Source organism: Limulus polyphemus, unplaced genomic scaffold (genome assembly GCF_000517525.1).
Source record: "Limulus polyphemus unplaced genomic scaffold, Limulus_polyphemus-2.1.2 Scaffold4655, whole genome shotgun sequence".
Taxonomy (NCBI): domain Eukaryota; kingdom Metazoa; phylum Arthropoda; class Merostomata; order Xiphosura; family Limulidae; genus Limulus; species Limulus polyphemus.
Genome location: NW_013670265.1, coordinates 37,706 through 53,030, shown reverse-complemented (window position 1 = coordinate 53,030; position 15,325 = coordinate 37,706). Strand labels below are relative to the sequence as shown.

At 33.3% G+C, this 15,325-nt stretch overlaps 1 protein-coding gene across 1 annotated transcript in view; it reads left to right on the top strand.

Annotated features, from left to right (window-relative positions):
* The window catches only part of LOC106471498 (protein BCCIP homolog), a 21,933-nt gene extending 12,227 nt beyond the window's left edge, over nucleotides 1–9,706 (top strand). Inside the window, exons 5-7 of the mRNA XM_013932099.2 lie at nucleotides 5,675–5,862; nucleotides 6,570–6,720; nucleotides 9,449–9,706. Of these exons, the coding sequence (XP_013787553.1) occupies nucleotides 5,675–5,862; nucleotides 6,570–6,720; nucleotides 9,449–9,622 (513 nt within the window). The 3' untranslated portion in view covers nucleotides 9,623–9,706. The remainder of the gene's footprint in view (nucleotides 1–5,674; nucleotides 5,863–6,569; nucleotides 6,721–9,448) is intronic.
* Nucleotides 9,707–15,325: the final 5,619 nt, after the last annotated feature.

Here is a 15,325-nt window from a genome sequence, read left to right as displayed (position 1 = left end):
AATATTGTGACCATTAGTTTTATATCGTATACCAATCTTGTCATACAATATTTTGACCATTAGTTTTACATCGTATACCAATCTTGTCATACAATATTGTGACCATTAGTTTTACATCATATACCAATCTTGTCATATAATATTTTGACCATTAGTTTTACATCATATACCAATCTTGTAATATAATAGTGACCATTAGTTTTACATCATATACCAATCTTGTCATATAATAGTGACCATTAGTTTTACATTATTTACCAATCTTGTAATATAATATTGTGACCATTAGTTTTACATTATTTACCAATCTTGTAATATAATATTGTGACCATTAGTTTTACATTATTTACTAATCTTGTAATATAATATTGTGACCATTAGTTTACATCGTATACCAATCTTGTAATATAATATTGGGACCATTGACATGTGTCCTTAATTTTGAAACAAAATTTCAAGAGACTTGATTACTGCTCAATTATATACTTTCTCACGACTTCTGTCTTTCCAACTGAATGTTCGTCAAGTTAGTTAAGGATTAGGAAGAAGTGAAGTAATGTTTAAATATTTCCAGTATATCTTATCAATAACATGTAAAAATTGTAGGTTATCTATTGAACATGCTCTCTGATGGAGTACTTGTGATAATGAAAGCCCAAGTATCTGAATATCTTCTGTCAACCTACAATTATTCAAGAAATAATCAAATGAAAACTGGAAAATTTATAGGACTAATTATGATTCTAGAATATGCATAAAACAAAACCTATCCCAAATTCAGGCTGTGGATCCATTATCTGGGTTTATAAATTATTGTTGCTCATTTGATCTAAATCATGAACTGCAAATCTTTTGTACTGTAGGAGATGTTTTTGTTATTCTGGCATTGTATACAATACTTGGAAAACATGATACTGCTTGTAGACAAAAACAGTAGAGAACCATTATGTTGCTCAGTAATTTAAACTGTGATATATTTACTAAATTACCAATTGTTCTAAACATATGAATTCAAGTGTTAATGCACAATCTATTTTCAGTATGATCAGCTTATTTGATGATTGATAATTACTACATTCTGTCTGTATCACATCTTCTAAATGTACCACCTGGTACATTATGGTAAACATTGAGACCAAACTATGAACTGGTTAAAGCAGATCTAAAGCCTAAATATTAGGCTAAATAAAAACTTGATCACTTACTTCAGTCAGGTACAGTCCACATTTTTTACTCTGTACAGAGAATGGTGTTAGTATCCTAGGCTGTAGATTTAGGCTACATAGCCTACTTACTCCAGGCAGGAGCAGTTCAAGTTTGTTACACCCTCTACAGAGAACAGTGTTAGTATCCTAGGCTGTAGATTTAGGCTACATAGTCTACTTACTCCAGGCAGGAACAGTTCAAGTTTGTTACACCCTATACAGAGAACAGTGTTAGTATCCTAGGCTGTAGATTTAGGCTACATAGCCTACTTACTCCAGGCAGGAACAGTTCAAGTTTGTTACACCCTCTACAGAGAACAGTGTTAGTATCCTAGGCTGTAGATTTAGGCTACATAGCCTACTTACTCCAGGCAGGAACAGTTCAAGTTTGTTGTACCCTCTACAGAGAACAGTGTTAGTATCCTAGGCTGTAGATTTAGGCTAAATAGCCTACTTACTCCAGGCAGGAACAGTTCAAGTTTGTTACACCCTCTACAGAGAACAGTGTTAGTATCCTAGGCTGTAGATTTAGGCTACATAGTCTACTTACTTCATTGTGTTTTCTTTGTAAGATCAAAGAATTATCATAACTTTGTAACTGTTGAATAAAATACAATTTTAATTTCAACACAAAAGTACATGTACCCTGCTTAGAAATGGGTAATTAGTGGAACTTGACAATTGATTGATCGACAGGCTTATTAATCAGTTACATTTAATGAGTTGATTCTTCATAGTTTGATAGTTGGAGTAATTAGATACATTTATATCAACTGGTTGGTTATTTTCATGAATCATGAAACTAATTAATTAAGCTGAACAACCTTGAATTAATTGAAAATAATAAGTCATAATGGCAAATATTTAAAATACTTGGATGGATAGAATAATGAAAAATAGTAATAATTGTAAACAAATTTAGATTACATTATTATTTTTGTGATGTTAATCAATATTACCAATGCTCATAGATAATCAGTTATATCTATTAATTTAGTTAATTACTCAGCTAGAACCCTGCATATGAAATATATAGTTATGTTAATTGAGTTAGTTACCCAGCTTTAACCCTGCATATGAAATATATAGTTATGTTAATTGAGTTAGTTACCCAGCTTTAACCCTGCATATGAAATATATAGTTATGTTAATTGAGTTAGTTACCCAGCTTTAACCCTGCATATGAAATACGTAGTACATGATTTTTTAGTGTACTGACTGTTCTTAGAACCAAAGTAGAATAGTAATAACTTTATATACATTTCAAAAAATTAGACTTTCATAATTTACAAATAAAAATATGGTTTTAATAGTTCTTTATTATTTTTCACAGGTGTTTTCTTAGTTTGGCAGTAGATTGTATATAATATTAAACTGAAAGATATATTGCTTTACCAATTACCATACCTGATAAACATTGCTGAATACTTATGTTGAAAATGTAAAAAACATAATTTTATACAAAAAAATGGAAAAGATGTGAATTTTTCAGATGACCTAAATAAAGTACTGTTTTATATAACTATAGAATAGGTGTGTTTTACTTGTGTGTTAAAATCAAATGATTCATGATCTGTAAAATTATTAAATCTGTTGGATGTTTTTTGTTTATGTGAAGTTTTTGATGGTTCTTGTTTTTTCAGTGCTGCTATTTTAAGGTGTACTTACATCATCAGGGCTGGACATTGTCTATTAGGTATTCTATGTCTTTATCAAGACTGTTTCCTTACCAGATATATATATTAGTGCAGTTTGTCCACTAGGTCAATAACGGAACAGTATGAGTACTACGTCTATATCAGAAACTTTCTCATAGAATCTACTTCTGCTGATCATTTTCTGCTACATTAGTTAATAATAATTGCATTTATTTAGATATTAAACTCCACAAAAGTAGATTAAGATTGCAGTTCTATTAGTACAATTGTATCTAAACTTAAACAAAGAAATAAAATTGTACATGATTAGAAATCACTGTAAAAACAACAAAATCAGACCCTCATGTGACTACATCTGTCATGCTGATGGTAAAGTAAAAGTCCTTAAAACGTGTAAGATATATCAAATTTTTAATGATAAGGAAACAAAATTAGGTTATCGAACTAATTTATCTGTCAGCTTGCGACAAAATTAAATAAGTTTAAAATTATATAGGATATATAATTCATCTTTGAGAACATGTGTGGAGTGGACCAGGGTGTAGTCTCCTAGTTGTTTGAGCATGAGTTTGGGTCTTTCCTCACCTCCACTGCACTTGCTCTTTCTGCTACAGTGTTATCAAAATGAGTATTTCTGTATCACTATGCCCGGCATGGCCAGGTGGTTAGGGTGCTCAACTCTCAATCTGAGGGTCGCGGGTTTGAATCCCCCATCACACCAAACATGCTCGCCCTTTCAGCCGTGGGGGCATTATAAAGTGACGGTCAATCCCACTATTCATTGGTAAATGAGTAGCCCAAGAGTTGGGAGTGGGTAGTGATGACTAGCTGCCTTCCCTCTAGTCTTACGCTGCTAAATTAGGGACAGCTAGTGCAGATAGCCCTCATATAGCTTTGCACGAAATTCAAAAAACAAAACAAACAAACTGTATCACTGCCTCTAGTGGTTGGCTTAGGTGGGATATCCACCTTGTACCATTCAAACCAACTGAGTATAGCATCTCCTCTTCCATGGATTCAGCTATAATTGTTAATTCTCTCAAAGCATTGAGTAAGTGATGGGGAAATTCCATGAATAAAGTCTTACCTATCCTTCATGGTATCTAGAGCCCCAAGTTCAAGCCTATGGCTAACACAGTGCATAGTGAGAAGATGGGGTATGCTCCTCGTCAATCAACTTGTCACACTGTGGGTTGTACCCAATTAATCATTTGCTCCTTCATATGCAGTAGCAATCAGCTTCTTAGTTCCATCCATCTTCTATTCCAGTTATGGCTGTCTCTATATCCAAACACCCTCGGCATATGCATCCTGCACTGGCACTGTTCTCGCAAAGATGTTTCGTAGGGAACCCTCACATATACAGTCTCATTTTTACAAACTTAGATGTCAGTGGTCCCATCAAACATAATAGAAAAACTTTGTGCATTTTTCAGAAGGCTATACAACTCTTGCATAATGATAAATACGGGATCTGAAATGAAATAGAACAGCAGTTGGCTAATAGAAATTGATTGGGTAAAATTGGTAAATTAAATTAATATTCCTGACTTAGATAAATTGGAGGATTTGTAATTAGAAATGTGATGGATCTGAAATGAAATGTATGTGCAGTAAAGCTAATAGAAATGTAATGTGTAAAGTTGGTAAATTTATATTTATATACTTAGAAAAGATAATTATAGGACTTAAAATTAGTTACCTTCTAAATACTTGATTTGTGTTGTAGCTAGCAGTAAGTTCAACACCATTCTGTGGCCAAAAGTCTTGAATTTCAACATACAGGGTAAAAGAAGGCAATTCCTTTCGCAACAAAATATGTAGTGTTAAAGTAAATGGGAAACTAGGCCGTCTGAGTGTTGTTCGATTTCCTAACAATAATTTTTTAACAGCTTTGGGCATCCAGGATGAACTAGAACTGTTGAGCTAGAGAAAGATGATTTAATATCCTCAGTATAAGAACAATAGATAGTCTCCTTTTTTTAATTGTTTCAGGCACTGGATGTCACATTCTCATGTGAAGACTCATTCATGCAATTTGATGGAAACAACACTGAACACAAAACTAGAGCCTGAGCTAGTGATAGTACTGTCTGTGGACTTTCTACATGAGACACAAAAAATCAAGCAACCTGTACTTTTTTTTCCATTTTGGCAAAAATTCTCTTTTACTCTAATCCCTTTCATATTTTCCCTTTTTAACTTCTCTACCTTTTCCGTTATTCCTCAACCCTCCATCTTTATCTTTTAACTAAAAAAAACTGGATGACATGATTTAACACTACAACACATGTTGTACCTAAAGCTATAAAATATAAAGGTTTCTTAATCTTCACCAGAGAATAATTAAGATAGCAAAATCTGAAATCTTTGGTTACAAATCATTATTGAAGTAGCTAGTGTAATAGTTTAATGTTGTTGATATATTTGATGTTTTTTATATCACATGTTTTTCACATGTGTGTGTCTGTTGGATTACAAGTGGTCACAATAGCTCATTTACAGTGGAGCTTTACACTTTAAGTAGCTCTTCAATTTGTGTAAAGAAAGATCTTCTATTTATTATGGAGTTTATAAGGGCAAAAGGAAATGGGTGTAAAAATTTACTTTATCGCATTGTTTGACCAGGCAAGTGATCTTTGGGTGCTACTCATGAACGTAATTAAGATAAAAATGTTTGTAGAGATTGTAACTCTGTCGGGCAACTGTTAATGTCGAGCCATGATCATAGTAAATGTTTTTGATGTCAAAATTGAATATTTGTGAAGTTTTTTTTTATTTTCTTAAAGTGTTGATGGTATTTATTTACAGGAACTGGGGTGTGTTAAACAGATAAAGTCGTTATTACTGGATAGATGTAAGGAAAATGCATCAGTTGAAATTCAACAGAAGTTTTTATCCCTCTTTTCTGAAACTACCAATGCTCTAGGTCTTGTCCTTAATGAGAGGTTTGTCAACATACCGACTCAGATTGCTCTTCCCCTTTTCAATAGTCTGAAGTAAGTCAGGAACTTAGTGTCATTTAATTTGAAATAATCACCAAGAAATTACATTTTTTTTGTTACTTACTGAACCTATAACTTATTTTTAAGTTTAAAATATAAAACAAAATGTGTAAATGGGAGTGTTAAATTATTTCCTAATTTTTCAGACCATAATATTGCATTAAAAAAGGCAGGCTAAAATATTATGATAAAAAGAAAACTAGGAACAGTACTTGAGAAGAAAGTTATTAAAATTAATTTCATCAAAGCTTACAACTTTTAGCAATGCTGAGTTTAGAAACTTTCAGAAAGATGACAATAATTGTTTCACATTTGGAAATTTCAGGTATATACAGTACAGTATGGCTAATTAAATATACATTTCTACTTCTAAAGATAAGAATGCATTGTTTCATCAGTTGGGTACCCTTGCTGTTAACAATATCTTGAGCTGTAATTACAATAATCTCTCATGACATTTGGCCAGCTTAGGAGATATAGGGTAGTCCTAAGTACATTGATTAAACTAACAACTAGTTATCAAAGTAAACAATAAACTGAAATAAAAAGTAATGACATATGATGTACTAAATAATAAAATCAATATTTGAAAAAAATATTATATATATGTATATTGAATCGAAAGTTTTTTGTTGCCCAACTTTTTTCTTACTGTGAAAAAAAGTTTTTACAGTTTCAAATTATCTGTTCTAATTTTGTAGCAATGATATAGAAGAAGCAAACAAAAGAAAGCTGAAGTTTAATTTTTCCCATTACTTGTTCATCTGCAAGATATATAAGCCTAAAGAAGAGAAGAAACAGCTTTCAGAAACTCTTATATATTCTAATGCTGAGGAAGAGTTAATAGAAGAGGTAAGAGATGTAAAAAGGAACCAGTTACTGTTCCATTAATGGCATTTCAAAAGTCACTTTTTTTTTTTTCAAAGCAACATTTTTGTGGAAATCTTGCAGCTACAAAACACCTAGCTCATCAGTTAATTTAAATTTACTTTCATAAATTATCTCCTTGAAAAAGAACTTTCATGAAAACTTAACTAAAAAGCTAAAGTTTTTTTTGTGTGTGTAAAGTTTAGACATGTAAGAAAAAAAGTAAAAGGTGTCAAACCATAAAGTAAAATACAGAAAACAGAGATACACAAACTTGTTCTCCAGTTGTGTTTGAAATTTTTTTGAGTTTAATATGAAACAACCATGAAATAATGTTCAGGGTGAAGTGCAATGGTTTGTAAATGAGTTGGCGATTAATAAAAAAAGGTCATGTTTAGAAAGATGTACTGTCTTAAGGCTGCAAAATATAACATTGTAAAAACGTATGAAGACAGTGAAGATGTATTTTGCTGATATCATGGATAGTAGGTGTGTGATACGTCTGTTTGCAGTATTATAATGTTTATGATATTATACAGGGTGTCCCAGAATGAATATACCATAATGAAAGTTGAGTAATGTTTTTATTATTTGAAATAACAAAATTTAAAACAAAATATCATTTGAAGGGTCATAAGTTTTATTTGATTTAATTAATAAACTTCTACATATCTTCCATCATTAGCTATAAACAATCAAATTCTGAGAACACATTTTCCAACACAGCTGTAGGGATGGATAAAACAGTATCAGGGATACAAAGTTTCAGTTCCTAAAGATCCATTGGTTTGTTATTGTAGACTTTTGCTTTCAAAAGGCCCCAGAGATAAAAGTCCAAAGGAGTTAAATTAAGGAAACTCTTAAAGAATTGTCATTTTACTCAAAAACTGTGTCAGTTCTGCAATTATAAATAAAACATATTCATGAATAATAATGATAATTAATGTAAGTAGTTAAATAATAACTAACTTTAAATAAAACTTACAAGCCTTTGGAAGATACTTTGTTTTGAATTTTGTTGTTATCTCAAAAAATAGTTATTCAACTTTCTTTTAGTATATTTATTTTGGGACACCTTGTATATTCTCTTGACAACACTATACTAGTGTATGTGTGATAGCTTACTCCCCATGGTCACAGAAAAACAACAACTGGCTTCAGAAAGTTTATAAATGTGTGGATTTTAGCAGAAGTTGATGTATTTGCTTTCATAGAAATGGTATGGTTTCATCTTCTGTGTCTTATTTGCTTCCAGTTTAATAGCAATCACTCTAACTTACTATGTATTGCATATCATACAAAGGGCCCGATTCACATGCCAGTGGTGAAACTGGAGTTAAAATTTGTTATTCATCCGTTCATTCAAGTTTACTTTTTTAACTTTTGTAATCATAGGATCTAGTATATTTCTAAAGATAAATAGTACTATCCATGTGCCTTATATACATTTGTTTTACCTGTTGTATCATAAATTCCACATCTTTAAACCATCACTGTGTACATCCATGGTTTTATGCCCGTCCTATTTAATGTCAGCTCTTCTGCAAACAGTTAGTATTTTTTTATTCTTTTTAGTCATACAAATATCAACAGAATGAAAATCCATATTATCGATTCTGTGATGTTGTTTGGCTAGTGAAGCAAAGTCGTATATTAAATCTATTCTGTGTGATAATATACACAAAATTATCCATGGTTTTATGCCCGTCCTATTTAATGTCAGCTCTTCTGCAAACAGTTAGTATTTTTTTATTCTTTTTTAGTCATACAAATATCAACAGAATGAAAATGCATATTATCGATTCTATGATGTTGTCTGGCTGGTGAAGCAAAGTCGTATATTAAATCTATTCTGTGTGATAATATACACAAAATTATCCTTCATCGTGTCAGAAAAACACATAGGTTCAAAATGAACCTTTCTTCTTCAGGGGCAGACTGGAAATGGTGGTGTAACTGAATGAGTGACATATTACAGGGAGCTGATCATCTGGTCTTCCAGGAAATGTTTAATGTATTTTGTCATGTACTGTCGTAAGTGTGTTTCATTTCTAGTACAATGTGGCTGGTGACAAGAGTGTTAGGGATATTTTGCTTTAGAAATGGTTGAAAAGAAAGAAAACTGTTACATAGAACACTGTCCTAGTGTGTGTATAATAACTTCTAATTTCAACAGTACCCAATTTTGAGTAACATGTCCATTTCAAATCATTATGGCATTAATTGTATTATAGTAATTCTACTCTTTCTAACAGTATTGCTGTATAGTTTATGTTTTGATCATTCATCATTTTGGCATAGTTTCACATAAAACATGTTACGAAAGTATAAGGTATCCATGATGTGGACCTTGAGTTATTACAGAAGATCTGGTTCAGTGTTTAAAGACATGCAAAGTTCCACTGAGTGACACACACTATCACTGATCGAATAGGATGCTGATGCTTCTAAAATCTCTACTTCCTCAGCTCATTAAGGAGTGGTTTTTGTTACTTAGATCTTGTTTCATAATTAGAACCCTGATGTAGAGAGTGATAGTAATGGTAGCACTGATAAGATGTTGGATTTAACACAACATTATAAAATCTTATCTATGAACGTATGATGAGCTAAAGATGTGTAGTCGAAGCATTGAAAGGTGCTTTGAAGCATTGTATAGATGCATGAGTATACTTTTTTTTATGTAATGTTTATTGTTTTTATCCAATCACAGGAAAGCGAGCTTCAGTTTGACTTTTCTGTAGAGACAGAAGCTGATTCTGCTCTTGGTGGAATGTGGAAAGATGATGATGAAGAATTCAAGCCTTACCGAAGAGTGATTGTCATTCCTGCCACTAGATGGCCAAATATAATCAGCAAATTGAAGGAAGAATTATCTCCATCATAATCTATCAGGTTAAAAAATTATGTATAAAATCACCACAAACTAAACGGAAATGTATAGTTTTACCAAATAAACATCTAAATTGTGTCTATTTCTATCAATCTTAAATTAAAAGAGACTCAAAGTTTAAAGTAAGACATGAGTTGCAGTAAGATTTCGGGAAAGAGTAAGAAATGGCTTCAGTATTAGAATTAGAAACTCCTAGGTAGCTGTTGTCCTTAAATTACATTACTGCATGTCCTTCACTGGTGAAAATTCACTTGATGATCTCTTTGACATTTTGCAATGTACTACTACCTGGTTTTGAGATAGAAAATGAACAAGTCCTTTCATTGTGATCCCTATCTGTACCAGGTCAGACCATCTACTACTTTGATAACAGCTCAGACTTGGCCTGCTATAGACCCTATAAGATACTGGGAAGTGTTTTGTTTTATTGTAGCCTATTTACAGAGGATTAAAATCTGATTTTGGATCACAATCACATCATGAGAATTGTAGTTGCTTATGCAGCATTCAAGTTCATTTCAAAAATTATCCACTGGATTGAGGTTCTGGTCTTTATGCTGGATCAGAAAGATGGCTGAAGTCATTGTCATGCATTTTAAAACAGTTTTGAGTAACATCCAACTGTTGTACTATCTTAGAGGAGTCCTGGTTCATTAAGGAGGAAATACAACATTGTAAGGTTGGTCTGATCCTCAACAGTCGATTTGGATATTTATTCACTATTCCGAAGAAATTAAAGTGTCCTAACCTTAGAACAAGTCTTCTCCGCACCATTACGCCATCTCTAGTAGCTTGGAGCAGTAAAAGAAAGGTCAAGTGGGGTCTTCCATAGCTTTATTATATTGTGAATACTACAAAAGGTGAAATGAGATCACTTGTTTTTAACAATTCATTGTCCTCAGTTTTGCTGTAAGCAATATTGAAGCAATGTTTTCCTCTTTGCATTACATGTAAATTAAACAGTTTTGAGTTGGTTGTTGGCTGTCATATGATATTTGTGGTAATGTCCTTTGCATAGTATAACAGGAGATAGTAAAATCCTAAATATAGTTGAATGAATCAGTCAGTAGGGAGACAAAGTATGATGTTTTTTGTCTGTCCAACTATCTTTTCATTCAACATCATTAGTAGCCAGTTTTTCAAGTGACAGCCATTTCAACATCTTTGTTCGATATTGGTTATGTGCAGTTACAACATCTGAATATTTTCATTTCTATTGGGTATTAACAGTAACCACATTTGTTCCAAATTGGTTACATATAGTTTCAGTCTTCAAAATTACCAATGGAAACATTAGCACTAAGAAAGATTAAACATTTGGAAGGAAGAGTCTGTACTAAACTCTTTAGTTCGTGTAAATAATTCACAGATAAATGATGCTTTAGTAGGTGAATAATTGTCATTGTAAACCATAATAATTATGAGAAGTACCAAATAGTTATACAACTTTGTCAAAAAGACCTTTTAGAGTGATGCACAAACCTTGTAACCTTTAAAGTATGAAAACATATATAATGTGAATATTCTAATAAAATTAAGTATGCTACATCATATAAAAATGAAAACTAACATTAAATAATGAAATATAAAAATAGTATATTATCATATATATATATATATATATATAGAGAGAGAGAGAGAAAGATGATGTTAAAGCTGAAGTAGAAGGTTAAATAATATTGATCGATCTAGTACCAGACGATGAACAAGAAGCCAAAGTAGATAGTCATTTACAATTTCAAATTTATATAGTCAAGAGCAGTGAACTGGATATTGGTAGTGAAACAGACAATGGTACAGATATGCTTAATTATGAAGAAATGAAAGAAGCAGTTTGTTTACGAAAAACTGATGAACTATTCAGTAGACATATACAAACAAAATGGGCAGCATTTCAATGAATGACCACCACAACTTGAGGTAAGACTTATGACAATAACAATTAATTAGTTTTAGAAACTTCACAAAAAATAGCACCACAGGAATTAATCCAAACCTTGATCAAAAATATGAACTTTTTATCAAGTATTGGAGAAAAAAGACTAAATTAAAGGAGGTGGTAAACAGCAGCTGATCACATTCTGAATAACTTCTTGTGAATGATGCATAACATTGAAAATACTTTACAAATTTTAAAATATGACATACAAGAAACAAGTCTAACAGATGTAAGCAGAAGTATAGAAAGGTTTTTATTTTAAAGAGTTGCTTCACATGATTTTGGGAAAAACTTCAAAGGTGCTAACACATTTATTTACTATGAAAACAATTAACACAAAAAATATACAAGTTGAAAAAGCATTTGAAAAACTTGGCCAGGTGGTTAGGGCAGTCAACTTGCAATCTGAGGGTCGCAGGTTCGAATCCCTGTCCCACCAAACATGCTGGCCCTTTCAGCCATGGGGCATTATAATGTGATGGTTAATCCCACTATTCGTTGGTAAAAGTATAGCCCAAAAGTTGGCAGTGGGTGGTGATGACTAGCTGCCTTCCCTCAAGTCTTACACTGCTAAATTAGGGACGGCTAGTGCAGATAGCTCTCACGTAGATTTGCAAGAAATGTCAAAATTCAGGGTTTGATTCCAGTTGTATATAGAGCATAGACAGCCCATTTTAGCACAAAGGTACAAAATGAGTCTTCCACTGTTTCCACAAGCATTGGGCTTCCTTGGGGATGTTCTTTTATTCTACCCCAAATTATCTTCTCTGACATAGGGGTATTGTAATTGACTTAAGTGCTGTGACATGCAAATCAACAGATGCAGCAACACCAGAATTTGGCTTTTTTTGTTCCCAAACGTCATTTTATCGAAGTTAACTACACACTTCCTTGGTAGTAAGTAGTCCAACCCTAATATACTCTGGCTTTCTCTCAATTGTTAGAGAATTTCTTCCTGTTTCCTTTCTTGTTCTAGTTGTCACTGCTGTAATCTCTTATCTTGTTTATTTTCTTTCTCCTCCAACCACTGCTGTAGCCTCTCTTCTTGTTTATTTTTCCATTCTTCTTGTTTTTTTTCTTTTTCCTCCAACAACTGCTATAATCTCTCTTCTTGTTTCTTTTCTTTTTCCTCCAGCAACTGCTGTAATCTCTCTTCTTGTTTCATTTCTCGTTCTTCTTGTTTCTTTTGCTGTTCTTGTATTGCTGCCATCAAATCTGCTAAGCTGTAGCTTGTCTCAATTATCGTTCTCTATCTCTGCCTGTCTGTAATGATCTATCCCGTCACTTATTTTGCCCGCTTATATATACAAAAATAGAGGGCGCATAGAGAAGATTTGTTTGTTTGTTTGTTTTGAATTTCGCGCAATGTTACACGAGGGCTATCTGCACTAGCTGTTCCTAATTTAGCAGTGTAAGACTAGAGGGAAGGCAGCTAGTCATCACCATCCACCACCAACTCTTGGGCTACTCTTTTACCAACGAATAGTGGGATTGATCATCACATTATAACGCTCCCACGACTGAAAGGGCGAGCATGTTTGGTGTGATGGGGATTCGAACTCGTGACCCTCAGATTGCGAGTCGAGTGCCCTAACCACCTGGCCATGCTGGGCCACATGTAGAGAAGACTAGAGTTGTCAGGAACAGACATGATCCTTCTAGAATCTCATGACGTGTTACTAGAGTCACGTGACTTCCGCTGTCGTAACAGCATCTTTGTACCAAATCCCATATAAATTAGTGAAATAGTTTTAAAAAAAATCCTAAAATTATGCTTTTTGTGGCATCTTTACCCCCTATAATTACTAAAAATGGGGAAGACCAACATTTTTGTTTCTCAATGTATAGAGCCTATAGAAAATTATCTTTGTACTAAATCACATGTACATTGGTCAAAATACGGCTGAGTAATTGACAAAAAAAATTATACTTTTTTTGTGAGCTCTGATCCCTTAAAATGACTCAAAAATGGGCAAATTCTACATTTTTTGTAAGTCAATATGTTGGGTGCAGGATAATTTGTATTTCTGCCAATTTTCATCTTAGTTGCTGTAAATATGACTACATAGGAGTACAGAATATACATTTTTTGGGTTGTTCGACATTTGACCGCATAAAATCCCCAAAAAATCGTAAATCAAAAAAATGAAAAAGATGTCCGGGCGTATGGGATCAAGGTATAACTCTACCAAGCCTCAACTCAATCCACTGAGAAATGAAGGGATGGCGTTTAATTGAAAAGTGTTTGTAAAAAAGAAGAAGCAACAGAAAAACAGTATGTCTCTCTGCGGAAACATGATAATTTCATAAGTTTTATAACTTATAATTAAATATCGAAGAACAAGTTTTATCATAATATTACAACTCTGTCTTCTTTCCAGCATGTAGTAAGTGTCCAAATCTATACACACAGTACATGTATTCTGAAATGGGCTTCACCTGAATCTTATGCAAGGTTACAATAACCTTTCTGCTGCTATATCAAAAAATCCTATTAGTAATACAGGGTTCCAATACTATTAGTTCTTGTCATTAGATCTTCGGCAAAATATTTCAAACATTTAACAATAATTACAACTAAATACTTTTTCTCTACAAAAACTAATAGTTCTCTCATACAAGAAGTAAGTTCCTATTTAATTTTCATGCTTCAAAATTGTGATACTTTTCTCAATACTGTAACCCAAGTCACTTTAATCTGTCTTATTCACTAAGAATGTTCAAATTCGTCTAAATGACAGAAATGCTGATAAAAGTATTGTTACGACAGCAGAAGTCACGTGACTCTAGTAACACGTCATGAGCTTCTAGAAAATTCATGCCCCTTCGTGAAGCCTCGAGTGTTTACTAGATGTGCGGTATTCTTTTATATAAGACCGCCAGGATGTGACGGCAACAATGTAATTGAATTGCAGACAGAAATAGAGACAGACACTTGAGACACAAAGGAGTACTAGAAGCTCTGTGGTGTGACAGGACATTATGCAAGGTTGTGGAGATCAGTGTGGGTAACTATTGAGCTCATAGGCATGAAGAACAGACACAAAGTATACTTGGCTGACATTGAAGACCAATGCATACTAGGGTTGGACTACTTACTACCGAGGAAGTGTGTAATTAATTTTGACAAAATGACGTTTGGGAACAACAAAGGCCAAATCCTGGTAAGTATTAAAAGAGAGGTTGGACTAACCAGGTGTCATCAAGCTGAAGTCAAAGTGACTGGAAGAGTTGATGATGGTGAAGTGGAACCAAATATAGATATCAAAGCAGAACAGGAGAAAGATCAAGATTTGAAGCCCATAATTGATTTCTTAAAAGCAAGTGTTTTGCGCCCTGCTTGGGAGAAGGTGTCTAGTCTAAGCCTTGTGACAAAGAACTATTGGGCACAATGGGACTAGTTGAAGCTTGAAGATAGTATTCTTCTCCGGAGATGGGAAACTGCAGATGGGAAAGTGACGACCTGGCAAACTGTTATACCGAGAAAGTTACGGGAAGTTGTGTTGCGTCAATCCCATGATAATTTGACAGGAGGACATCTCGGAGTTAAGAAAACATTGAGTCACCTACGACACAGATTTTACTGGATAGGTATGAGACAAGATGTGGAAGAATGGTGAAGAACATGCAGTACATGTTGTGCTAAAAGGGGACCCAAGCATAAGAGACGTGCTCCAATGAAGTTATATCAAGTTGGTGCATCAATGGAAAGAGTAGCCGTCGACATTGCTAGTCCTCTGCCCCAAACTCGTGCTGGA